We start from the raw sequence: 26,394 nt of genomic DNA, 5'->3' as shown, positions 1-26,394 counted from the left end.
AACACTTTTCACCACTTCTTTTCTTGTTCAGTACGGAGGATGAGCCCTTTGAGACCATACGCATCAATTCCACTTGTAACGAAGATCAGCCAGCAGGAACTTTCAGTGTGGACATGAAAATGAAGTGCTAATTATTAGGCAATACTCTTGTCAATAGTTATAGTCATAATGTAAATAACTTTTTAAAACACTGATTGAAGAGAAATACACAAATATAACATACATTTATCAACTGCACAAGAAACAACATGGGCAATGAAAGCCTGTTGGTGGTACTGCCAACTGTTGCTATTTTGAACACTACTTAGACTAAAAATATTCTAAATCTTGCAATGGAACTAGTATTTTACTTAAACTTAGCTTTCATATGCAGTAGTACATAGTAAAGACTACAAATCATCATCATTCTAGCTAAACACACTGCAAGGTGACAGTTCAAATGTTCCATGCAACTTTTGAGGAGCAGAAGTGCAACAGGAGCAACCGTCATCAACCAAAGTTCAAAATTATAAAGCACGTCATGGGCAACAGACAAGTTATTATTAAAATGAAATATGCCAGAAATTGTATTAATTCTTTTTGCTGCCTGCATTTTCAGTTGCAGCAAAAAGAGAAGCTTTGGACTGTAATTCTAACCATAAAGAATTAAGACAAAATGCCTTTAAGCTATAGAACAGTTTCAAATTTTTAAAAACCTCACAGTAAGCTTTCTTCCCACCAAAGATGTGATTCAACCTTCCTCTCCTTTATGCGACCTCCATTATGTGACCCTCACGTTCAGCTAATGGTACACAGCCTCTTCATTTACTGAGGCATTTCAAAAGTCTTTCACATAGATACTGAAGAACAGAAGCTAAAGCAGGTAGGGCACTGTTAAACTGATCCTTTCCTGCCATCTAGGGGACACAAGCTGGTGTGCAACTGAAAGCATGTCTTCAGCTACATCCAGGACAACTTTCTGTATGAAATGCATATCTCTACCCAGCAAAACAAAAATCAACTGAACTGAAGAGCAGCATACCCAGCAAGAAACAAACCTAACATAGACACATTCTCCTGCCTGCAGGGTGGGCACACACATGCTGTGTGCAGCTTTTATAGTGCACCATCCCTAAGAAGCAAAATATAGAATCACTCAATGTTGAAAAATCATCAGGGTAATTTTAGAAGAAGCTGAAGGTTGTTCTAAGATGCCAGTTTCTATTGCTAGTGTTGGCACTGTGGCCAGGTTTCTCATCCTGCTCTCCTCACTGTTGCCTTCCAGGCTCTTTAACAAGGCAGACTCCGCAAAAGGAAAGAGCAAACTCAGCTAAACGCTAAGCATAGTCAAATGCACACACAAAGATCCATGAAAGTTTTTTCCCAGTCTTTTGTTTGAATTTGTTTTGTTCTTACTGTGAAGGGGAACAGTCCACTAAAACAAACAGCCTTCACTAAAACAAGCAAAGCCCCACGCTTCCCATGGCTGAAGCGATGTGACAGTGTGTTTAGGATCAAAGCTGGAGATTCTCTGAGATGAAAGCAAGCAGGTGTCCAGCCAAGATGTTCTGTGAGCTGGCTACAGCTGCACATGATGTAGGCCCCTATTCTGCCCTAGTGAACAGACTGGAGATGAAATGGAAGTGACAGGGCTACACTGCTGCAATACCTCTTCACCACAGAGTACTCACAAACAAAATCCTGTCCAACTTCACAGAACAACTCAGTTTTATTTTGATGACAAATATTTTGAGTAGCTGTGCCCAAGTCCTCTTCACCTTACTAAGTGCAGTGTATTTAAAGAGCTGGAAAGAATCCCTGCTTTGTGGATACTGAACCTCTTTGTCACCTAGACAAAAAGTAAAAAAAAACACAAAAAAATAAAAAGCCATGTGCCAACCCATTTACAGCAGTACAATATAAATGCACACAGGACACCATAAGATCTTGAACTTAAGGTGATTAACATTTTTCTTTGTGAACAGTATAATTAACACAGAACACTTTCAAAGTGCAAAACTACCTGCAAGACATTTATTACATTCAAATCAGCAAACATAATACAGTGTTTGGCAATGCAAAGACACACACAGTATTCTAAGGCAACCCTTAAAAATATTTTGATCAAATCACTTTAGTTTAACAGGCTCTGAAGGTATTAAAAATAGGCCTCCCAAAACTGCATACCAAGTTGTTTTCCCTCAAAAAATAGTAAGAAAAAATCACAGCAACAGTGCTGTGAACAAACCAATATTTTCAATGGAAAACTGTTGCAGAAAATGAAATTCTTAGGTGATAAAAATCATAGCATTTTTCAGGAATGTTTCATTCTGTAAAGATATTCAAAGGGCTTAAGTGTTAAGAAATTAAAAGAAAACATCCATTATTCTGATATTCTGGTCGTATGTCTACAACCAGACCATTTCTTCCTAATCAAAGTAATATGTATTACCTCAGGTACGACTGGATTTAGTAATCAAACTATAGATTTACAAATGGTTTTACCTAGAAAGCATTAAATATAAAATCATACCTTCAAAAAAACCCCACAACAATCAAAGGTGTATACATCCAGGTAGTGCTCTATGTAATTATTCAGGACTACATTTTGAATGACAAAATTTAAGTTTGCAATTTAGATTTATTTGCAGGTTTATTTTTAAGACATCAAACAAGAAACATCACTCATACTATAATTTTATTTTTTCCTTTTTAATTTGCTTCCCTAAGAGCAAAACAAATCTTACTTTCACACATTAAAACAGCTGACCATCACAGCAAGCAGCTTTAATATCAGATTTTAACCTTGTCTTGCATTCATCTTTTATCCTTATGCACTACTATTCGCTGATTTTAATTCTTTTCAGAATATTTTGACTTGACACTTAATGTAGTCCTAAGTGTGACTTTTGCTAACTGGCAATAATACACAACCTCATTCAACCACTCACTGTTTCCACATATATTCAAAGACTTTCCAACACTTATGACACCATATTTGCTGATACTTTTAAAATTTCAATAAGTTTTATTTAAATAAAATGGAAGCAAATTGAAATTTACAAAGCTCAAAATTTTATTATGGAAAACTCAGTGTGTCTAAATTTTCAAAACAAGATTTAACAAAAATATTTTGCTATCAAAGGCCTACAGTCAGTTTGCAAAACAGTTCAGGTAACCAAACTCCATGTGGTTTTTAGGCATGCAGAAGTGCAGAATGGTGCTTCTGGAAAACCTGCCAAGCATTTAGATAGCCTGGGTACCTGACTGCTGCTGGGACTTTGTGAGGAATTGGGTGTCCACTTTTGGTTTTGATTTGTTGTTTTTTCTTTAATCCTCATGTGGGGTTTTTTGGGGCGATTGGTGGTTAGGTTTATTTAATGCCTAATGTTCTCAATTAACTCCATATCTTTATATTATCTTTATATTTAACTTAATTTCCTTCAAATTGAATGAACAGTTACTCTCACCACCTGTTTTTCAAGTTTCAGGTGAAGGAACCTAACTCAAACACTGTCAAAAGTTCTCTGCTTGTGCAAATAAGATCAAAAACAAAAATGAAGGCAAAATAACTGCTCTGTAACAGCATCTGAAAACATATATGATAGTAGGTAAATAAATGTCAAGATTAGCTTCACTCTGAAGTCTATAGATACAGCACCATGGTTTTTTTTTGTTTATAAATCTGGCTTCCCTTTTGATTTTGTACTCAGTTAGAAAACAGCACTCTCACTAAAAGGTGAGGAAGGCTCATGTATACAGAATTTAAAATTTTGACAGAATACAGCAAGTCTACACATAACACTGGCTGCTGTAACTCCAAATTGAATTACCCATTTATCTTTGAAAATGTATTCACGTTCTAAATTACTACACCAGCACCTAGCAATACTTTTAAGCACTGTACAGAGATGACTCTTCAAGTAGAAGAATATAAGAATGTCCTAGAACTACACACCACAGAAACTGAGACTGAAACAGATTTCTTTTAAGGCAGAAGTTCCATTGTATATCAGATTAAAAGCCACCACAATATAACTTGCTCATTAAGTATTTAAAAAATTACATTCATAACAATTAATTCTCGTGCTGACTCGAACTCTACTAATGTTCCATGTAGTCCAGCTGGAGATATAGTAATCCTTTGAGGTTAAAGCTATGGCAGAGTAAAGTTAACCTAAACACTACTTTTAATTATTAAATAAAATGTGCTCATTTATGTTAGTAAGTTATACAACTATTTAGAAAGAGGAAATATGAAATATTGACAATGACAAAACAGTTTTAAAAGTTATCATTGAAAAAGTTAGAATTCATATTCAGAGGAATTTCAATGCTTAAAAACAGATTCACATATATTCATCCAGTTGAAGATTAGTGTATTAAAAATGTTAAGAAAATATTTTTGTGTTTCAGTTCAACTGCGCTTGATTCAAGCACAGCTTAGAGGTTGGCTGATATAAATTAAACATTGGTCACTGCCTCAGCAGCCGAAAGTACAGAAAAATGTACATGTTCACAGGATAAATAGAAGTCTCTTCTTTTGGAGGAATAAAAAAAATAAGAAAAAAGAAAGAAAAAAGAAAAAAGCTATCTCACTCCAATACGGGAGGTCATCCACTCCAAGCCTTGGCATAATCTGAAAGATAAGAGATGTTAGAACTGGTATGAGTCCTACTCCAGCATCTTGAAGGTATTTTCTATTTGTTTTTATGTGTAAAAACAGCTACTTAAAATAAAATTACATCAACTGGAAATGGTTTGAAAACTGAAGAGAGTAAACAGTGTTTTAAACTAAGTCTACTTAGGCTTTAGCCACATGAAAATGGTCTAGCAGTCTATTTTACTGAAGCTTGGCATTACTTCCATTCTTTTTTTCCTTGTAAATCTAAAAGACACTATCCTTAAATGCTTACTTACAAATACATGGAAACAAAAAAGTTTTTCTTTTTTTACAGAAAGCTAGACCTTTACATACTAATACTAAAAGATAAAGGGCATGTTATCCAGACTGAATTCTTTCATGAAAAGACAATATATCAAGAATTCTAAAATTACACTACAAGATTAAAAGTGTGTTTATATTGAATACTAAGACTGCATGGGATCTAATCTGCTTCCTAACTCAATCTGCATCTCCATTTAAAAGCTCCATTCCATTTTAGAAGATAGACTTTCCTTTGATTTTCTAGGGATCTAGTTACCTAGTTTATACCCCTTTGAGCTTTTCCTTCGTGCAGCAAATCAGGGTTGAGCTATCCAAGAATGCTAGCTTCACTCATACCAGGTTATTCCCCCAAGATTCTTGTCAGATCTTCCCAAGGAAGACTCAGCTCAGCAATCCAACTCTGGGAATGTTTTTTCTAAGTTGATCTCACTACTGTCATAATTTAAAGTATTCTAAATATTCATTGCTTTTTGTTTCACAATACAAAAGAAGCAGCCTAGGATGGCCACTGTTTATAAACCAAAACTCATATTTATTAATTATTACTTTTCTTCAAATGTCAACTTGGTTGAAGATCTTAGCACATAAACTATGTACTCAAAAGAAACTTCAGCAAAACTGGTAGAGGGAAAGCAGAGTTACCTCTTAGAATGAAACAATATAACCACCCCATTAAAAAAACCCCACTTTGTGTTCGCTAATAGGTTCCACCCTAAGGAAGTTAACGTCACCATTCACTCTACAAGACATCTCCATGACATTAGACAATAATTCATGCTAGAAAGTGAGGTTGATGCTCTCCCTTCCTAAATACTCAGTTAGATGCACTATTTTCGATTTCACAAGACCACATTATTGTAAAGGTTGTACAACGCAGCAGAAAAAAATCCCCTAAATATTACACATTACAAGACTGCTTTAAAAATCAAGACAAAAAATTAGCACACTTCACGCCATACAAGCGAGACATTATTCAGCTTGTTAGACGGTATCCAAAAATGTTTTTTGATATTTACAGACTAAGGATCTAAGGCTAGCCCAACATTCCATTTTAGCAATGGTAAGCATAAGGTATGCAAAGTTCAAAATTAGCTACATTAGCCAGATATAAACAACAACAAAAAAATGGTTTATGATAGATCTATTTAATATTTCATCAAAACTATGTTTCAATGCTAATCAAAAAGCCAACCATCCACAAAAATCTCATAACACCTCAACTCCCAGCTTAGAAGCTTCCTGTAGTTTAGAATATAAAGGAAGAGAACAGTAGCTTATTTCTTTAAATACAGAAAGATACACAAGAGTAAAAGAGTAGCACAGAGAGAGTAGACTGCTATGTCAACAGCTACATACTCAGGTGGAGGGGTGGTGTTTGGTTTTTGGTTTGGGGTTTTTAACAACAAATGGAAAACCTTAATATGAATTTGAAGTTTAAGCCATGAAAAAACCCACAAGGTTCAATTACAAAAATGAAAAATTCAAAATGTCCTTCTGACTGCAAAGTTCAGAAAATATGAACTTTCAGAAAATCCCCTTTGGTGTCAGCAGGCTTCTAAATCAGTATTCTCATTTACCAGGAATTGCCATAGTAGGCAGTAAGCACTTACCCTTCTCCTGTCAAAGCACAGCAGGACTGGATGTGCCACGGGTGGTCCTTTATGGAGCTGAGGGTGAGGTATGCAGAGATCTCGGCAGCCGTCATGCAGCCCTTCATGTCCTGCTTGTTCGCAAAGATGAGAACCGCAGCCTTCCGTAAATCCTAGCAAGGATTTAGAGTACTCCTAGCAGTTATTATACACAACTGAAAGGCTATTGTGCTGACTTCATCTGGTAAAAGAACTGTATCCAAGCTAATCTACAATTACACTGGAGCATGGAGTTTTTACTGTCTTACTACACTAAATATTCGTTACAGTGACACTGAAAAACCTAATTTATTCAGAAGTGTTCCCCACCACAGAGAATCAAACTGTAATGTATTATGTGAGTATCCTTTTGGTGTTGACCACATGTTTATACATAACTAATGAAAGTCTTGTCAAAACACATTTTATTATGCTCCAAACCACTCAGCCAGTGGAATTATTCTGGTTAAACACTCCAAGTCCTATAATAAATAGTATTCAAATGAAAAAGCCTGCTAGATATCAGTCCCTTGAAATTGCTTTCAACTTCATTAAAGAAGTTCTGTATCGATTAGAGCAGTAATAATTTACAAAAGCTTTCTGAATTCCTCTAAGTTAAACCCTAGTGTTCCAAAAAGGGAACTCAAATAGTGCTGCATCGGTTTAATAACTAATTAAAACTGGTTTGTTTCAGTATGGAATTTAGCACTCCAAACAGCAATGAGACAAGAACTGGAATGTATGGCTTTAAAAGTGCAGAAGGGTAAACAAATGCAGTACTCAGGAAGCTGACACTGCAACTCAAAACACTGAATACATTTCAGTGCATATCAAATTTTGAGACTATTTTTCCACCAAGAGAAAAAAGCCCCAAAACAACAAAGCTTTGTGATCTACAGCTGAAAATTCAAGCCTGCAAGTAGTCCAGTCTAGGCCTACCAACTTTTCAAGAGATGGTAGATCACAATCTCCTAAGAGTTTGAGACCGGAAACTAAAAAAACTACATGGCAAAACTTCACCACAAGAAGTAATTTTTCTGCCTTTTTTGGTAGTGAATTTATTCCTTACTATTAGATCCAAACTACAATTAATATGAAACTGTAAAGCAAAACTCACTTATGTGAAACACAACAAGTCCCTCAGAGAAATGAACTCAACAGGACTACATGCACTGCACTAAATTCTTTTCTTTCAAAAATGAAGGAGAATATTTAGATTTAAAACAACCTTAACTCAGCTTCAGAGTGATCACAAAAGGTTTTAACATACTATACCTAAGCCAATGTACAAGTTGATTTAGGATGTTTAAGTGGGTTGACCCAATGCTGAAGAGTCCCCAGGACAACAATAAATATATAATATATAATATATAATAAAAATACAATCAAGTAATTCTGAAGGAAAATGAACTGAAATTAATTTTCCCATAGTATGATATATGCTCCTTAATTTTAACAAATAATATTAAAATAAAAAAATTGGGCAATTCCATTTCTCTAAAACAAAAATTAAAAAAAAAAGTTTCTTGAAATTTTAGCCAACTGAAATAGTCAGTGGTAAAGGACAATAATACCCAGTTACATTGATATGAAGCATAAGATTTCACAAGCTCAACATTTGCAAAGTAAAGACTGATCTGATTACAATCCAGCAAGTCCTATTAGAAGGGTGCTTCATAATATTTTTTCTGCTTATTTATAACTTACATGGTTTTAAAATGTGATCAACATTTATGGACACTTATTGTCAGATTTTTTTTTCTGATGGTACTATTTTTGTTAACATAGGAAACATGAAAAGTTATTTGACTGTTCTCAACAAAACTATTATCCCAGCTCCCCACCATACCTCATGAGCCAGCATTCTATAAAGTTCTTCTTTTGTAATAGAAAGTCGCTCTCTATCAATGCTGTCAACAACCAGAATGATGAACTAGGGAAAAACACCAAAAATACAAATTACAGAAAGCACAATTGCAAGAGACCACTACCACAAGAGACCACTACAACTCTTCTCCTTCAGAAGAGACATATACTTTCAGAGAACACTAGAAAAGAATGTGACAAAAGAGAGAAAAGTGGGACAGTAGCAAAAAAGAAGAATTAGAAATTGCTGCTATAATTCTCCAACATATGCTCCAAATCACTTTGCCTTATAAAATTAAAGGGATTCATTAGCCATTGAAAATGACCACGAAGTATGAAAACCTAAGTCAATTTAATGCTGCTGTGACTTTGAGATGCTTAGCAGATGAGGAGGAACAGTGATGGAATTATTCATATGAGGGAGGCTAGGATTAGCATAGTAAACAGATCTCTTTTCTTCCTCAGCTGTTTCCAGCAGACAAAGATTTAAGTAAAGGGAAAGTTCTTCTTTCCAAGCATTACAAAACACTGGATTTCAGATACTTGCTAGACAGAGTATGAAGAATATCCCCAAAGTATCAGAAAAATAATATATGCATCTCTCCAAATTCCAAAATCAAAGATATTCAAGGGATAAATGCCAAGAACTTATTGCTCTGTACCAGATAACGCTGGCAGAAGTTTCTTCATCTTCAAGTGTTTCTTGGATGTAGTAGCACTTTTCCAGATAAAATAAAAAATTAGTCTAAAACACTAGAGATGAAGGATGAGATGCCATTATCAAGCTTACAGTAGATCTAGGATGGATCACTGATCTCACCTCTCTTCAGGAGTATAGGAAAAGATACAGGAAAAGGAAAATATAAAAAACCTGATTTTACAGAGGATGGCATACTTATATAATGAGTAATATCTACAAGAGGTCTCTGCTTTTTTTAGAAATGGTAAGAAATGAAGTCAAGAATAGTTTACATCAATGCAGATGTCTCAAAAAGACTCCTCAGTGATTATATGTGCCTTTTTGTATTGATAACCTCTTGGCCTCAAAAAGACTGTCATAAAAAAACAAACCTCACAAGTCAACTGTTGCTGAATTCTACTCCAATTCTTTCCAGCAACGGCAGCTCTGCCAGTACCTCAAGAGCAGTGCACAGCAAGACTTTCCTTCCCCCTCTGGATAAAAGCTATGAGCTGGTGAGATTTTTAAATACTGCTGCCTAGGCTTAGGGAAAGTTTCATTCCTTGTCCTTAATTATCATTATTTCAAAACCATTTCAGACTGGATGTACAGAAGTCCAGTTGACCACTGCAAATCATCACAAAATTTGCAAATTACATTTCAAAATTTTCTTTTTAATATACTTAAAAAAGCAAGTAAAAATCTGATCTAAAATATATTTCATTATCATTTGATTGCCTAGGAAATATCTAACTTCACAGTTTATAGCACAGATCAAATAACATTACTGTAAAGTATACAGAAAAAATACTTCAACTATTACCAGAAAAATGGCTGCATACCACAGATACCTCACACTTTTTGAATTTATTCCTCATTAAAATGTAAAAAAAATACAGCTGCAATCTTCACAAAAGTCTACAAATATTTCTAGTAAATAAATATAATTTCAAACAAACTTATTCGATTGGCAGATTTCAAATCACCTTCTCTTACCTCTGTGTTTGAATAATAGGTGTTCCACGATGACCGTAATGACTCTTGTCCTCCAATGTCCCACATTAAGAAATGAGTGTTTTTTACCACTATCTCTTCTACATTGCTTCCTATGGTTGGAGAAGTATGAACCACTTCATTCATTAAACTAAAGAAAACAATATCACACCATAAGGACCAGCCAGCAAAATCCACAAGGCTTGCTACAGCTCAGTAACAAATTTTTTTGTAGAAAAAGTAAATATGTGTCACTGACAGAAAATACTGAAAAACTTAGGCATATTTTAAAGAAGCTATACATTTGAACTTTAGAAAGCAGTGACTCTAGTAATGCTTAAAGAAATCAGCAATGAAAAATAAGCACATAAAACGCATAACAAATGGATAAGCATCTGTGTTTTAGGAGGACTGTCTCTCTAAAGGACATTTATAGACACTTAAAATGCACTTGTTTTAAAGTAGGAGCTGCCATTCTAAAGATCCCAAATACAAAACCACTAAACTGTGCAAAAAATAAATTGGAATGTAATTTTATCAAAGCACTCCACTTAGTAACTAGATATTAAATCCTAAAGGATTGTTTGGTTGCACAGCTGAAAATTTCTCAGTTCCACCATTAAACTTTCTCAAAATGTTTATGAATAGAAAGTCTTTTTGGAAAGCATACTATGCTGCTTTGATATCCAAATATAAGGATATTAATTTACCTACACCCTCCTCCTTTTCCACAATTACCATTGTAATTATGGTCCTGACAACACTCTTGAATTTATTATGGATATTCTTGTAATGCTGCCAAGATTTGGGTGCAATGATGCAAATGAGTAAGGTAGAACCTGAGCAAGCTGAAATATTATTTTTAGGAATTCTCCATCACAAATTTTAGAGAAACACTGGAATTGAGAAACATTTGGAAACATTTCCAGATTTTTGCAGAGTGGCTAGAATTTCCAGTAATTTAAAAATCGTGTTCTTTTCTGCAGTTGCTGGCAACAGGATTATTTCTATGAATACAAAATTCAGACAGGCTTTTATGGGAAAATATTTGCAGTTCACTCTGTGCTTGGATGTACAAATTTGTTGTTCAATTTACAGTTCAGTTCTAAAGCACAGCAGTTCCTTCACTTATCCTTTAAATATTTACTCTGTTTAGAACGACCAATACTATTAATGTACAAAGTGTGATCTAGAACCCTAGAGATTCCACCAGGTTACAAAGATGCATTTTCAAAGATTAAACAGTGACAAATAATAAAATGCAAACAGAAAAACAATTAGTTCATATACTTACAACTGGTAAAGAATAGTAGTCTTTCCAGCATTATCAAGTCCCACTATGATTACTTTGTGCTCTGCATATACAAAAAAAAAAAATTAGCGGAAACAGCAATAATTATAATTCTGGTTAATCACTCTCCCTTATTGGAGAAAGCAACTGCTTGTTTCTCTTATTTCAATACCTTACACAAATTATTGGCGACATCAGGACAGAAAAAAAGCCAAACAAACCCTCATCTCATGAGACTCCAGTCTCAGGAAAAGTCAGCACTGGAATTCTAATAAAGGTATGGTTACTAATGATTACTTCACCTAAAATATCTAGTTTTAGAACAAAAAAGTACAATGAAAAAATATAATCCATGGTAGTGTATCATGCTAAGAACACCAACAAATATCCAAAGACTGCAAAAGATACTACCCTAACATTCAAGTATCAGCAATAACCACTTGTTAAGGTATCATCTTTATTCACACAGTAAAACCTAAGAGGAAACTGTATTTTGAACAGGCCACAGATTTTAACTTTGCAACTTCTGAACTGAAAAGTCACAGAATGGTAGCATGGTCAAGGCTGGAAGACACTTCCGGAGGTATCTGGTCGAACCTCTTTGTTCAACCAGGCCCACAGAGCCCGTGGCCTAGGACCATGTCCAGATGGGTGTCATAATATACCCAAGATAGAAACCTCACAGCCTCCTTGGACAGCCTGGGTCACTGCTCAGTTGCCTTCTCAGTGAAAAAAGTGTTTCCTGATGTTCAGAGGAACTTCTGTGTTTCAGTCTGTGCCCACTGCCCAGTCCTGTCACTGGGCACCACTAAGACAAGTCTGGCTCTGCCCTCTTTGCACCTCATTCCTCCAGTCCCTTGACCACCCCTGCAGCCCATCTGGGCTCTCCCCAGTGTGCCCAGGACTCTCTTGCACTGAGGAACCCAGGACTGGACACGGTACTCCAGGTCACGCCTCACCAGTGCTGAGCAGAAGGGAAGGATCATGCGCCCCAACCTCCTGTAAAGTCCAGCATACAAAATAGTGATCTTGCAATTGCTGCACTACTGGTTTTTTCCAGGTACAGGGGAGACAAAACAGAAATCAACCAACCAAACAAAACCAGTAAAAATGTCCTCCAGAATTTATATGCTTCTCTATAAATAATCCCTCTTAGAATTTCAAATCCAGTAACACAACCACTTAGAATGGTGGTTCTTCTGCTGCATGTGTGAAGTTACAACATATTGATCCAATTGACAAAAAAAGCAAACCACTCGAGAGTGAAGAATTTGCAAATGGATACATAAAACTCTGTGAAGAAGCTCACTTTTAAAGAAATAATATTTACAATTCGAGGGCATTTACTTCAAAGCAAAACAAAGTTCACAGTTCAAAGATTTCCTTCAAAATACCATATTTGATCTACAGGATCAAATAAGTTACTAGATCAGATCTATCATAAGTATCAAATTGATGTTTTTTCCCCCAAAAGTGGGTGGTTTAAGGAAAAAATGGTGTGTTTGATGTATCTATTTATACATAGTAATCTAGGTCTTTTTATACCGAATATTACTGTAATAAAACATTTTCTAGCTTGGAACTTCTGTGAGTTTTGCTATGCAATAGGGTCATAACAGATGGTAAAATGTATTTTCTTGTGCCGGTTCCCCTACTACTGCATCCTGTCAACACATCCTAAGAAAAGAACAGCTCCTGGCTATAAATGCAGGAATACTTTTAGCCCCACTAACAACAGCATCAGTAATTAATAACCTTTCCCAAAACACAAATAGTATGAAATCCTCTCTACTTTCAATGCTAATAAATCATGCCTAGTAGCTTGACTGTCCATCTCTTCTTCAAATTTAGTTAAATTTAAGGAGCTTTCAAAGGTCAAACAGAAATATCCTCCTGTTACTTTCAAACCAGACATGTTGTCTACCATTGCCAGGAAGAAGACGATTCTACTTTTACAGCATTCTGTTTAAAGTTATTTTCAAGAGAGAAAATAAATTCCTGTCAGGCATTACAATTCTCTCTCATCAGAGCACATCATCTTAGGCATGAATGACTGGAGTGTTGGATGATACAACACCACACTACTGTAAGTAATGAAGAAAAAATCTCCATTGACATGGCTGCTTTTGAAAGCCACTGAAGTGTGAATGGCCCAACACTAACTGGGAAAAAAAGGCACAGCTTATCTGTGTTACTTCATAGTCAAATGGAGTTTTATACAGTGACTGAATAAGCACAAACATAAACAGTCACACAAGTGTTAATTCATAGTGATCTTGCCATGAAAATAGTATGATTAAACTATGGGTATTTCATACAAGTAGCAAATTCCAGAACTATTGTAATGGAACCTCTTAACTTATGAACATATTCAAAAGTTGAATTTCTGTCTAGTTTGATTTACACACAGAAAAATTTACACACAGATGTGCATTAGAGGAAAAACACATGAGCTTAAAAACTACCAAACTAAGACAGAACAGAATTGTTGCAAGTCAACTACTTGCTTACAAGAGCAACTAGGAGAAGGCAGATGCCACATTTAGGAGGAAGGACAGTTACTGGGTAAATCATAGGCAGTGATTTATTTGTGTTCTGTACTTACAGACTAACCCAAGTTTCTCCCTTTCACTGGCTGGTATTCAAACTCAGTTTAGGCTGCATTCATGAGTATCTTCCCAGTCCACCATGTTCTTGGCAAAAGAAGAAGAAAATCCATAACAAAGTTGAGAAAGCAGAAGAGAAGAGTCTTTATTAATCACGTAGGAAGAGGAAGGGAAGACGGGGAAAGTAGAAGAAGTAGGCATATGCAGGGGAAAAAAGAAAAGACAGTATTAGACTACTCCTCAGAAGAACCCAAGGACTTCTTGGTTTCATCAACCATTTCTAGCACACCGTTTAAAAAAATTGATATGTAATACGGTTTAAAAAAATTTCTGGCAGTTTAATATGACAAAAACACAGGACAGTGAAGATTATCTTCTTGCAGATGTTGTAAGAAAGACATAATATGCTATTTTCTTCCCTTACTCATCTATGTTTCTCTGTGGTAAAAGGGCCCAAAAACTGAAGATTCAATTCTTCCAAAATTGCCTTTTCCTCTATTTTGCAAAAGTTAAAAAAAATCTAAATACTTTAATAATGAGACTTCTAACATATTTGGAAGACATGACTACTGAATAGGTACTGATAGCTTCCAGGCTATGAAACAAAATGCTTATCTGCTTCCAAAGACCAACAAGCTCGGAGGCCTCAGAGTTGAAGACAGAAATTAGACAGAAGTTTGCTACAAAGAAAGCAGGAAGAATAGTGTAATTCTGGAGGTCAAAGAGGTTTCAATACAGAGACTCATTCTGCACACTAAGAGCTAACTCAGAGTCTTCTCTTAAGCACAAAAGAATTGCTAAAACACATTTTGTATTCCCTGACTTGATTACAAGAAAGTAGAGAAACTGTCAATAACTTTTAGTAGTCAGGAGAACCAAAAGCCATTTGGTTTTCCAGATAATAGCTCTCCTAACCTGACTGGGAACTGCCAGTAAGCTCAAATGAAGTAACTGTGGAGTTACAGAAGTTCAACCATCTTGAATTAGAGCTTATCATTTTCCTTAAAGCAATTTATTAATAACTGTAGCAATTATTCAAAGCAACCTGCAAGACCCTAAATAATTACCGTTCCAAAAACAAGTAAACTCCAGATTTGTGAGCTTCTCAAAGAATTCTATCCACCACATTGATAACTGTCATTTATCTTTATTAGGGGTTGCTGACATTCACTTCCATTTTTTACCCACAGTTTAATTAAGAGCTATCTCAAATATCCAATATTGATGGAATGATAAGTCAAGCAAGTTTTACTCAGACACGTGTTAACACAGGCACTAACTTAATGGCCCCACCATCTATCCACACTACTATACGTGGCTTAGAAGAATGTGACACTTGACTACTGAATCACAGCTTCAGCAGGTCATTTTTGAAGTCTGGTTTTTTGAAACTTTTGAAAGTAAGTTACTAATAAAAGTAAATTCAACTGAACTTGCGTCATTTAGTAACTAGACTTTAAATGGCTACAGAGCATGGTATTTTAAATGAAAACAATACCTGTAATATTTTTTTTGTCAATTTCAAAAAAAAAGAGGAAAATTATCAGGAAACCATTGGAAAGTCACCTAGAAAAATGAGAAAAGTCTATTTCAAAGCCAACTGTTTCTTTTATGCATAGAAGTATCACTATTTCAGTTCATATCATTCAATTACTACTTGATTATGAGACAATATGTATTGAGAGCTGAAAGACTTAGGCATACCTCATCCCCCAGGCTCTACTTGATGGAATGAAGATGGAACTTTCAAATCTTTGCTTAGTTCCACCTTTCCTTTTGCCAGTCTCAGGTGCTGCAGACTATCATGAGAACTGATACCACAGATCCTCACACAGGGGTCCCTATTTGCATCTTTGGAATACTCCCTCTGTATAGCCAAAATCACTGTGTAAGTTACTGTGCTAGTCTGCTCAACAAGCAGCTTCACAGGATAGCCCTGTGCATTCTGCAAGCAATTACCAAGATTTGATATATAACCAGAAGCAACCAAAACCAGCTCAGAAATTACTATGCTTTATTATTAGTGATGACCTTACTTAGAGGAAATAGTTGTGTAGTTGGAGAATGATCTCCCATTTAGGTCAAAAATTTATGTTTGAAGCAAATTTTCTAGAATGAAATTTCAATTTTGGCCATGAAAAGAAACTCACTTTTTTCCTGTCATTACACAAGAAGAGAAGGTAAAACAAAACAAAACAAAGCAAAAATGAAACAAAAGACAAATTCAGCACTAAACCAAGATCAGGACACACCCTAAAAGTCTCTTATTGGGATAAATGCCAAAGAGTAAATATTTCATGGTATTATCTCATCTATTTAACTAACACTAATTTTTCATTAACCATTTAAATATATGAAATTAGGTATGCAATGCAAGATTTTGACATTGTTTCCTGTGAGAAACTCCTAGAAAATTCTCCTATGTTTATCCAGTCAATGCCAGCCAAGGCCATCAGCAGCAGGTATAATGCCTCTGGGATAACATATTTAAGATAGGAAAAGGTTATTGCACAGGTGTAATTACAGAGAAAAGAGGAGTGAGAATATGTGAGAGAAAGAACTCTGCTGACTCCAAGGTCGGTGCAGGAGGTGCAGGTGCAGCCCATGGTGAGGCAGCTGTGCCCTGCACCACAGAAGTCCTCCCGCGGGGGAGCAGAGATCCATCTGCAGCCCATGGAGCACCCCATGCCAGAGCAGGCAGATCCCAAAGGCTGCTGCGACCCCACTGGACACTCATGTGGGAGCAGGCTCCTGGCAGGAACCTGTGGAGGAGTCCACTCTGAAACAGGTTTGCTGGCAGAGGTGTGACCTCGTGGGGGATCCACGCTGGAATGGCCCATCCCTGAAGGGTTGTGCCTCGTGAAATGGGCTCATGCTGGACCAGTTAGTGGAGAATTGCAGACCTTGGGAAGAACACACATTGGAGAAGCCCATGGAGGACTGCCCCCCATGGGAGAGATCCCACACTGGAAGAGGGGATGCAGCCTCCTCCCATAAAAAAGAAAGAGTGGCACAGACAACATGTGATGAACTGAGCACAGGCCCCATTCCCTCCTCCAGGGAGGTGGTAGAGAACCAAAAATAAAACTCATCCTGGGAAAAAAGAGGGAGGAGTGGGGACCAGGTGTTCAGAAGGTTTCAGGTTTTATTTCTTATTAAGGTGTTCTGATTTGATTGGTAATGAATTATATTAATTTCACAAACTGAGTGTGTTTTGCCCATGATGGGAACTGGTGAGTGACCTCTCCCTGTCTTCATCTCAATTCAGAAGCCTTTTACTCTGATTTCTCCCCATCCAGCTGAGGATGGGAGTCATAGAGGTGCTTTGGTGGGCATCTGGCATCCAGCCAGGGTTATTCACAATGAAGAATAACTTTTCTTCCAGGAAATAATATACAATAACCAAGACAATGTGTTTTCCTGAAGATAAATACTGACATCATAAGCTACTATAGTAATACAAATACTTAATGCCACCAGTTAACTCCAGATCAGTTCCCTGCTTATAGATTTCTCTAGAGTCTTTCAAATACTTCATGGAAGAAAAGGAGTTGCAGATTGCACTACTTAATGAAAATAAAATATCAATATTAGCTTAATAACTTAATATTAATAAAACTTTATATTTTTCTGGAGGATAGGGGAAACACTGAATTTTGACAATTCACAAAAATAAGAAATTAGCAACCAAATCAGGACACTCTGTTAGAAGACTTCAGGAATGATGTGGTAGGATGGTGTATGCATGAGAAAAATAAGTGATCTGGGATTGGATCTCAATCCCATCCCATGAAAGGCAGTTTGATACACAGATGTCAATGTGTGCACACAGCGAGGCTCTGCTCTGGTATCTACAGAACTAGAATGGCAATCACAGGGACAAAACTATGAAAGTACACCAAGAGTATCTGCCTCCAAAAACTTGTGACAGAGCATTGCACAAAAAGGCTTATCTGCATTTTCAATAACTTTAAAGTGGAAATGAGGTATACACTTGGAAACTTGATGAACAATTAATTACTTAATTGTTTATACTGTTTTGCTTTGAGGCCCTGAGCTTAGGCCAGGCAAAATGATGTTATTGTTAATTATTTAATTTTCTAACCAAAGCTGGCTAGGTAAAGAAAGATCACTAAAATAAATAAATCAACAGATAAACCGTAATTTTCTACTTTTATGATGACTATCTGAGGGAAAGGCGGTGGCAGTCACAAATTCTGAACTCTGGATTAGAACATGAACCATGATTACGGAGCTGGATGAACTGGGCAGAAGAGCACGGCAAGCGATACTATCCCCTTACGACCTTTTAAATTTTGGCTGCAGAACTGATTTTCTCGGGTCACTAACTGTTATTTAACCAACATCTTTGCCTCGAAGGCCCGTACATGTTTGGCGTCTTCTTTTCCTTCCAATTACAGACTCAAATAACACGATTTTAATAACAGACCCCTACTAAATAAGGAGGACAGGCGGAGGCCAGCCGGACCGTCACCGTCCATCAAAGCTTCGGCAGTGCTGGCCGCCGCGGATGCGGGCGCGCACCGCCCGAAGGGCTCCCGGGGCCGGCGACGCGCTCAACGCGGCCGGGGAGGAGGGGAGAGGAGGGACCACCTCGGGAACTCAAACAAAGCCACCCCGAGCATGAGGCGCCGCGGGACCAGCGAGCACGGCGCTGCTCAAAGCAAAGCGCAACTTTCGGCTGCGCGGGCCTTCAGGGGAAGCCCGGCAAGCGGAGCCGGCCCCGAGCCCCCACGGCTGCCCGCGGCCCCCGCAGCCCCGCGGGCTCCGCTCGCCGCCCGCCCCGCCGCCGGCTCGGGCCCGCGCGCCCACCTTGGCTACCGAAGAGGCTCCACAGCTTGGCGAAGATGAGGCCCATGCCTGGCCTCGGGATCTCGCCGAGCGCCCGGGGCACCCCGAGCTCAGCCAAGCGGCGACGGCGACAATCGCCCCCAGCTCCCTCGGCGGAGGCTCCCGCAGCGGCAGCGCCGGGCGGGCACAGCGAGGGGCGGGCACGCGGCGCGCCCCGCCCCGCCAACGGCCGCTCGGCCCCGCCCGCCCGCGCGCGCTGCGGCGTCATGGCGGCGGCGCGGCTGCGGGAGACACCGGGAGACACCAGGAGACACCGGGAGACACCGGGGCTGGCGGACAGCCGAGCGGTCTGGGGACGGCACGGCCGGCAGGACGGAGCCGCCCCGCAAGGGACGAATGCCGCAAGGAGCGCTTGGCCTCCGCCGCGGTGGTCGGTGCCGGGGTGGGATGCGCTGGCAGCGCGCCTTTGCCGTCGCCCCGTCCTTCAGGCCGGCGCTGCCGTTGGGAAGGGTTGGGTTGAGGGTTTCAGGGTACTCCCGTGTATAGTAGAACTTGTGAAAGCAGCGGAGTCGCTTTCGGGGCTGTCCTGCAGGCTCTTGTACGGGAGCTCTTGCGTGGGTACCCACCCGGCTTCCCTCAGCAGCACCTTGGGGCAGCCAGTGAGCTGGAGCCCGGCTCCGCCCTAGCGAGCGAGCCCGCGGGCACTTAGGCACAAAACCTGTTACTTTCATCCACCCGGCAGAATTTCAGAAAACATAACAGAAAGAAAAAAAAACCCTACAGACACACAAAAAAACCCAGAAAAAGACAAAGCAAAAGCGATGTCAGCAAAGCCTAGAAGGCCTAGTCCGATAAGCGCGGGCGGCCCGCGGGCGGTGCTGCCGCCCGGCCCGTGCCGCGGTGCAGCACAGGGCAGCGCGGCGTGCCCGGCTCCCATGGTGACACCGGCGGCGGCTTCACTTCCTGCTGCCGCCCGGAGGAGGCGGGCCCGGCGGGCCCTGGCGGTAGGTGCGTGTCGGGCGGTGGGGCTGGGGCTGCCGCCGCGGCAGGGCTGAGTGCGGCCCGACACCGGCGTGCCCAGCCGTTCCCGTGCGGCCCGGGCCTGTGTGTGCCCCGGGCTCCGCCGGGGCTGAGGCGGCGGGGGCTGCGGCGCGTCCCGCTGGGCTGCGGCCGCCTCCCGTGCACCGCCGGGCTGAGGCGCAGGGCCTCGGGGCGGCTGCGAGGAGCTCCGTGCCCCCTTCCTCCCCCCTCCCTGATGTTTTCAGTAACAGGCTGCCGAGGGAATAAAGCAGAGATGGCCACACTCCGCTCCCTGCAGCAATGACCCGGCTGTTTTCCTCGAGTGGAAAGGGTGCGTGTGACTGCTCGCGGTGTTCATGTGCTAGATCAAAGCCCTGGTCCGGCATGGCGTTCCCCGCTGCAGTTCCTCACAGAGGCGCATGAAAATCAGTGGCTGACTTCTGAAGTCCGTCATGCCTTTTCTGGGGCAAGGTGTGCGGCACGGCAGGTCTGGAGAAAAAAACCAAAACACTCCTCAGGTAGGAGCCAGCCTCCTGCTGAACGTTTGGAGTCTGACTCTTGTACTTGACGGGCCACTAGGCAGTCTCCTTCATCAGCCTGGCTTCCCACTGCATCTGAACTTAAAGGCATCTTCTTGTCCCCCCCTCAGTTATGTTCCCCAGCCTGGAAGATTGCTTTCATATTGTCAATATTGAAGTCACACATAGGGCTTATAAACACCACATTTCTACCAATTTTCAAATGTCTGCTTAATTATTTTCAGGATTCCAATTCTTTAAAAAAATCTAGAAGTGTGGGATTTTTTAAAGGCTAGTTTATTATGCCTCTGAAGAAAAACCTTTCTAACTGTAAGCCATATGGGGATCTTTTTGTGTTTGTTTTTTTTTTTTTCCCTTGTAATGTAGGCATTCTAGGACAGCAGGCACATAAGTCGCATTTTCTGAAATGTTAAAACTGAGCTTTGGTGATTTCAGTTGTACTGACTGCTGTACTACTGTTAGGTTATAGTACTATTGTACTATTAGTTTTCATAGCAATAGCAAGGTAGATTCTTGGCATTTCGTTAGACTATAAAAAGAAGTTATTAATTTGCAGTTTCTTTCTTTTAATAGCTACTAATGTTGTGAATAAGGCTTTGAAACACCTATCCGTGAAACTTTGTTTGGACTCAAAAGTAAGTCTACATAAGGCCACATTCTTCTAGCATTAAGATTTGAGTTGAATCAGAAATACTAAAAACAAGAAAAAATATTTTTGAGGTGTTTTGTAAGATAAAAGTGACAAATAGTATCTTACTCAAATAAAATGAATACCAAACATTCTGATCTCTCTTCTCTAGGTATATTTAGTACAGTGAAAATTTATTTCAGTAGTCAAAATTCCTTATTATGAATGGAATAAACCTTGAGAGATGTTCTCGTTTTCCTTCCATTTAAGTTGTAAGCAAATGTAAATTTTTAGATAGTCTCATTTCAGACTGAAGTGTATATAATTTTTCAAAATACAGATAATAGAGGAGTGGGCAGATACCATTTTGGAAGATAACTGTATTTTATCATCTACAGAGAAAAATGGTAAAGAATAAAATCTCTATCAGGACTGAGCTACAGTAAGACGTTATAGCTGGGCTTTTCAAGAGGAATTGAAATTTCTTGTACCTTTATTCCATTTTTTTTTCACCAGATGGCTTGAAGATTTATTTTAAGGATCAGTAGAATTTCTGTAATTGAGGGTAGTGTTGCAGTCATATCCTGACCAATATTTGGAAATTTGAGTGCAATAAAATTGCCATATGAAGACTCAGAACCAACAGCTTAGTTCGTGCATCTTATGGTACATTTATAAACTTACAGAATATGATAAGAATCACAAAGAAAATACTTTGTTCATTTCAGTTCCTTGCCAGCAGATTTTAAGAACTAAAGGAAGATGTCCTTTTTCCCTAAAATTGCTTTCCAGTATGAAGTTGAAGAGTATCTCACCAAAGTGTTCCGAAATAAAGAGGTATGTGACAACAGTTACCCCTAGCCATCAAAAATAATAAATTTTTGTGTAACTTGAATACCTTACAATAAAATACTGTCTTTACATTAAACACAGAGTTTTTAATATAAAATATTTTTATATTTAAAATATAACATTGGTGTTTATGCCCATTGGCTCAAAGTAGGATACAATTTTTTAAATTAAATTGAGTATAAATCAGAGAATTCAGTTTTGGATCCCACTGAAAAGTGGACCATTGATAATTAAGCACATATTAACCACATAATGTTGACAAGAAATACTTACTCACCCCAGTGTAGAATACTACAGACAATCTATTAATTCCTAATGCCAAGGATTAAAAAAAAGCTTTTTTATGTACATTCTTACCAGTATGAAAGTTATTGATTCATAGACTTGAATTTACTCTTCCATTTCCTTAGGGCTGGTCTATGTACAACAGCAGAGAATCTCTCTAGCAGTTGCTTTGAATCTTGCTGCAAACTGTTTGCAGTGATTTTGCTAATACATCTGTTTTTTCAATAAGTATTTTTCAAGAAATCTATGAGGCTTCCTGTGGAATTGCGCTTTGAGGCACAAGACACTTGTCACTATTGCACAACACACAACCATATCCCTCGATTTCTGTGGAGTATTTATTCATTGGGATTCTTCAGCATTGAGCAAGAGGCTTCTAGGTGAATCTCTTACTATAAAATATCTTCTTTCACTTTTCAGCTTATCACTGCTTTAGGTACACAGGAGGCAGAGAATAAATACCAATCTCTGTTAAGTCATCTATCTCATCCACCAGCTTTTACATCTGTAAGAGTAAATACTCACTTGGCCTCAGTGAAACATGTGAAAAAATTGCTGTTTGAAGAGATCCAGAAGGTTTGTGCAATTTCTTTGTCACAGCAAAAACAGTATTTTGTCTTTCATCTGAACATGAGACCTTTTCATTACTGAAAACTATACCTTCCTTCAATGCATCCAGTGGTGTTAACAGTATACAATCATACTGATTTCCTGTCAGCATTAAACATTAAATGAAAATTCATTGTGTACCAGTATCCCTCATCTCATCTCTCCAAGAAAGGCAATAACAAAGGGAAAAGACATCCAGCTCTTTTTCATAGGGCTGATCCAAACCCTTGATAGGATTGAGGTCCTGCTGTGGTAAATAATGTAAAGGTGTCATAAGTCTGTAAGAGAAGATGACAGGTAAAAAGGGTAGCTCAGTGTGCTGTCTTCACCATGCTTAGAACACTTTTATTTAAGACTAAAGGAGAATGCCTGTATATCTCATTCAGGAAAGTGAGAAAATTGGTATGTTTTGGAAACTGGAGCTACGGTCATGCCCTGCAGCCACTGCATTTTGTTTTTTTAAACCTGTTTTTAATCTTCCTGGATTTTTACATATCTTAATTAAACATTTATTTCTCTGATAGTATGTAAACCATTAGGTTTAAGAAAGGTAGTATTTTGAAATTGTGTCCTAGATCTTCACTCTGTCTAAGAAGATCTGGTTCTTTAAGTAAATTATTAATGCTAGTGGGTGTATAGGGAGCTTTTGCATGACAGGAGCCAAGACATTTCTGTGATGCAGAGGCAGTTGACAGTGCTCTGCTGACTGGAATGGTAATGAGCTTTGCTAATTTTAGCTTGATTGTAGAAATCTGGAAATGGGTGTTGCACAGTTATATTTTGCTTCAAGGGAAAAGGCTTTGCTGAAAAGTGACTCAAGACCAGCTTTTCAAAAACTTCTTGTATTCTGAAGTGTGATTTCATGTTAGGAAAGGAAACTGCATAACACTTTTGAACAGAAGTATGATCATGGATTGTTTCCTTTTTTGAGAGAAAATATTAGATGGAAACTGATTTATAGTTTTACATGCTTTAAGGTTGTGTTTTAGAAGGCTCAGATGAGAAGACATCATTTTGTTTAAATCCAGGAACCTTTATAAAATGGCTTTTTTTTTCAGCTAAATACATAGCTCAGCTATCAGTACCCAAACTTGGGCTGACAAGAAAAATGAAAAGTATTGCCAGCCTGGGCTGTTCAGTGAGACTAGCAATACATGATTGGAGTTAAACAGTGACTTATAACTAATGATATCTAAGAGTTAGCACCCAATACACCCAAGCTTGTAAGGTGGTATCACTGTGTGTTCTGTCTTCTGACAAAAACTCAACCATCTTCCAGAAGAAAGCAAAAACCAATGATAGGGTAATGAGTGTCAGAACACTCCCCTGAAGTCAGTTCTCAGTCAACCCTTTTGTGGTCTTGTTATTTCGGAACTTATTAAATGTTTAGTCTTTCATGCCAGTACTTTTCACATAGAATGTCCCCTTGCTTACTATTTCCCAGCTGCATTTAACTGTTTTCACTGCCTTTGCATTTTGTGCTCTACAGCTATAAATTATGAATGGAAAACAGTTTTTGGTTTAATTAAGTATTTAAATATTAGGTTTATTAGTAGTGCTTACTAATTTTTTTTTTTTTTAATGAAACAGCAATTTAAAGGACTATGTGTTCCAGTTCTCGAGCACCCAAAACTTCAGGACATTTTATTAATTCCTGTCATTGGACCCAGGTTTGATATTTTCAGTCTTTAGCCTTAAAATGCTATGTAACTCAGTTTTCTTACAGATTTCTTGTTAAACAGTTATGATAACTAATTCACTATAATTGAGGCACAGCTTCATTTGTATTATGACCTGGTAGACAGTCCATATGCTAACCAGAGTTTTAGTCCTTAAAAATGCAAGAAAACACAGAGTTCTTTCCTTATTTTTAAGACTAATGTTTTATAGGGAAAAAGTGACAAGTATGCATCCTCCCTGGAAGGCCAGGTAGGTGGCAGATAGAACTAAACCTTTGCAGTGGAATATAGAACTATAGCTATGTATAGGCATGGTTTTCTTCCACTGGAGGAAGTCAAGTGGAATCAAGAGTTGTTCAGCAGTTGTTAAACACAAAAAAACACAATCATCTGGGATAGGAAGGGATAGAGGACTGTTTCTCCATCCCAGTATAATTTATTTGTATTCCTGTGTCAAGTTCATAATAGTGGCAGAACGTGCCAGAAGCTGCATTATTTTGAGGATTGGTTTTCTTCTTGACTCTTTCCCTTCTTTGATTTCTCTGGGACTAAAATAAATATTTTAAATGTAATAAATGATAGTTAACTACTTTACTATATGTGACAAAATCAATATTTATGAACTAGAGTGTACTTTGGGAGTATTTGGTTTTTTTGTCAGTATACTTTTCGTTTTTACTCAACTCCATTTTGTATTTCCAGGCGAGATTTAAAGAAACACTCATCTGAAGTCATAGTAGGAGCCCAGTGTGGATATGCAGTACTTCGAGGAGCACACGTTTATGTCCCTGGAATTGTGTCCACATCAAGATGTAAGAGTGCTCTTAAGACACCCAGTTAAGTTGTAAAGGTGGCAGAAAAAGTGTTACCCTTGGGTAATAGATAAAGGGTGACACTAAATCGTTTTCTCTTCTCAGCTGAAATTAATCTTACAGTTGTGGTTCATGGTAATGACACTTTTTAAAGTTTTTCTGGCTTTTTTAAAAATATTTTTGCTATTTTTCATTTTACTTGTAGTAAGTTATATGTTATTATTTCTCACTGGCCTGGCCTGTTACAAATTCCTTTTTCTATATAATTTGTAGCTGAAGTGTTAGTTCTCAAGGATTTCAATTTCTTGTTTTTAATTTCAAAATATTTTTAAAGAGAATTTTCAAAGTAAAACCTGTATTTTGAGAGTGTTTTTTTACTACTGAATACTGTAACTTTTGTTACGGGTTTTAAGTTGAATAAACTTAGAAAAGTTGGTTGCTTTGCAGTCTTGTAAAAAAAATAAATGGGATACCACATCTGGATGGTGACTAGGTGTATTTAGAGTATTTAATATATACAGATTTGTTATTTCTTCCCTCAGTCACAAAGCCACTTACCTTCATGATTTTGTAGATTTTAAGTTACAAATCTAAAAACCCCCAGGTTTTCCTTTTTCTAATCTAATGGCAATTCATTTGATATTGTTTATGTAAGAGAGATGTAGTAAAAATCTTTTTTTCATTGATGAGAAGAACCTTCAGTTTTCATGTCATACTCTTAGAAATGGAAATTATGCATCAATGCCTGTGAGATAAGATAAAAAATCTACATATGCATGCTTTTTGTTCAGCAACCTATTTCTGTTATTTAAATGTCAAATTAACTTTATGTAAAACCAGTGTAATTTTGGATGATTCACCTTATTATTCTATTGTGATGAGATCTAGTGATCATCTTGATTCTTATTATTAAACAAAACGAGTCAGAAAAGCATTTATCAAGTCACTTCATCTCCTTTCAGGAAAAAACCTTCAAGAAGTTTAAGCATGTGCTTAAGTCCAATTCACTCAACAGGAATGTTTGTCATTCTAGGGCTTGATAATGAAATAAGTATATTGGCATAGCAGTTGTTGAAACTGCTTATTTAGACAGCCCCATAAATATTCAAATCCTTCTTTGAGTCAGCTAGTGATTTATCATAATTGCTGCGTGTAATTATGCATGTAA

The 26,394-nt window shown here is 38.1% G+C and overlaps 2 protein-coding genes across 13 annotated transcripts in view; one reads left to right on the top strand and one right to left on the bottom strand.

Moving 5' to 3' along the window:
- Positions 1-1,983: 1,983 nt before the first annotated feature.
- ARL5B (ADP ribosylation factor like GTPase 5B) lies at positions 1,984-19,051 on the bottom strand. Of its 3 annotated transcripts, XM_063413509.1 has the most exons (7): positions 18,824-18,934; positions 13,990-14,077; positions 11,388-11,448; positions 10,097-10,244; positions 8,405-8,488; positions 6,538-6,689; positions 1,984-4,618 (listed from the first exon to the last, which is right to left on the bottom strand). In XM_063413509.1, the coding sequence occupies exons 4-7, from the start codon at positions 10,238-10,240 to the stop codon at positions 4,570-4,572; spliced, it is 429 nt and encodes a 142-aa protein (XP_063269579.1). In that variant the 5' UTR covers positions 10,241-10,244; positions 11,388-11,448; positions 13,990-14,077; positions 18,824-18,934; the 3' UTR covers positions 1,984-4,569. The 3 variants fall into 3 exon arrangements, with proteins under 3 accessions (XP_063269579.1, XP_063269571.1, XP_063269563.1); XM_063413501.1 differs by lacking the exon at positions 13,990-14,077 and having other exon boundaries at positions 6,538-6,647; positions 18,824-19,051; XM_063413493.1 differs by lacking the exon at positions 13,990-14,077 and having other exon boundaries at positions 18,824-19,037.
- A 618-nt stretch (positions 19,052-19,669) lies between these two features.
- Positions 19,670-26,394, top strand: part of NSUN6 (NOP2/Sun RNA methyltransferase 6) — a 21,880-nt gene continuing 15,155 nt past the window's right edge. Inside the window, exons 1-7 of one of the 10 annotated variants that reach the window (XM_063413425.1) lie at positions 19,670-19,806; positions 20,074-20,153; positions 20,935-20,996; positions 21,718-21,826; positions 22,547-22,702; positions 24,326-24,405; positions 25,117-25,226. In XM_063413425.1, coding sequence (XP_063269495.1) covers positions 21,752-21,826; positions 22,547-22,702; positions 24,326-24,405; positions 25,117-25,226 — 421 coding nt within the window. In that variant the 5' untranslated portion in view covers positions 19,670-19,806; positions 20,074-20,153; positions 20,935-20,996; positions 21,718-21,751. Of the gene's footprint in view, positions 19,811-20,017; positions 20,154-20,201; positions 20,341-20,934; positions 20,997-21,717; positions 21,827-22,546; positions 22,703-24,325; positions 24,406-25,116; positions 25,227-26,394 lie in introns of those variants that run through there. The other 9 variants (XM_063413415.1, XM_063413467.1, XM_063413458.1 and 6 more) reach the window with 9 other exon arrangements.

Source organism: Prinia subflava, chromosome 1, assembly GCF_021018805.1.
Source record: "Prinia subflava isolate CZ2003 ecotype Zambia chromosome 1, Cam_Psub_1.2, whole genome shotgun sequence".
In the NCBI taxonomy this organism is placed as follows: domain Eukaryota; kingdom Metazoa; phylum Chordata; class Aves; order Passeriformes; family Cisticolidae; genus Prinia; species Prinia subflava.
The sequence above is the reverse complement of the archived record's forward strand: the minus strand, read 5'-3'. Positions and strand labels throughout refer to the sequence as shown.

Excerpts from the sequence above, each read along its gene's own strand:
- ARL5B (XM_063413493.1), bottom strand. The coding sequence starts at position 18,869 with ATGGGCCTCATCTTCGCCAAGCTGTGGAGCCTCTTCGGTAGCCAAG. Across the intron at positions 8,489-10,096 it reads CCTATTATTCAAACACAGAG|TTCATCATTCTGGTTGTTGA; the intron begins GTAAGAGAAGGT and ends GTTTTTCCCTAG. Across the intron at positions 6,690-8,404 it reads ATAGAATGCTGGCTCATGAG|GATTTACGGAAGGCTGCGGT; the intron begins GTATGGTGGGGA and ends AATCCTTGCTAG.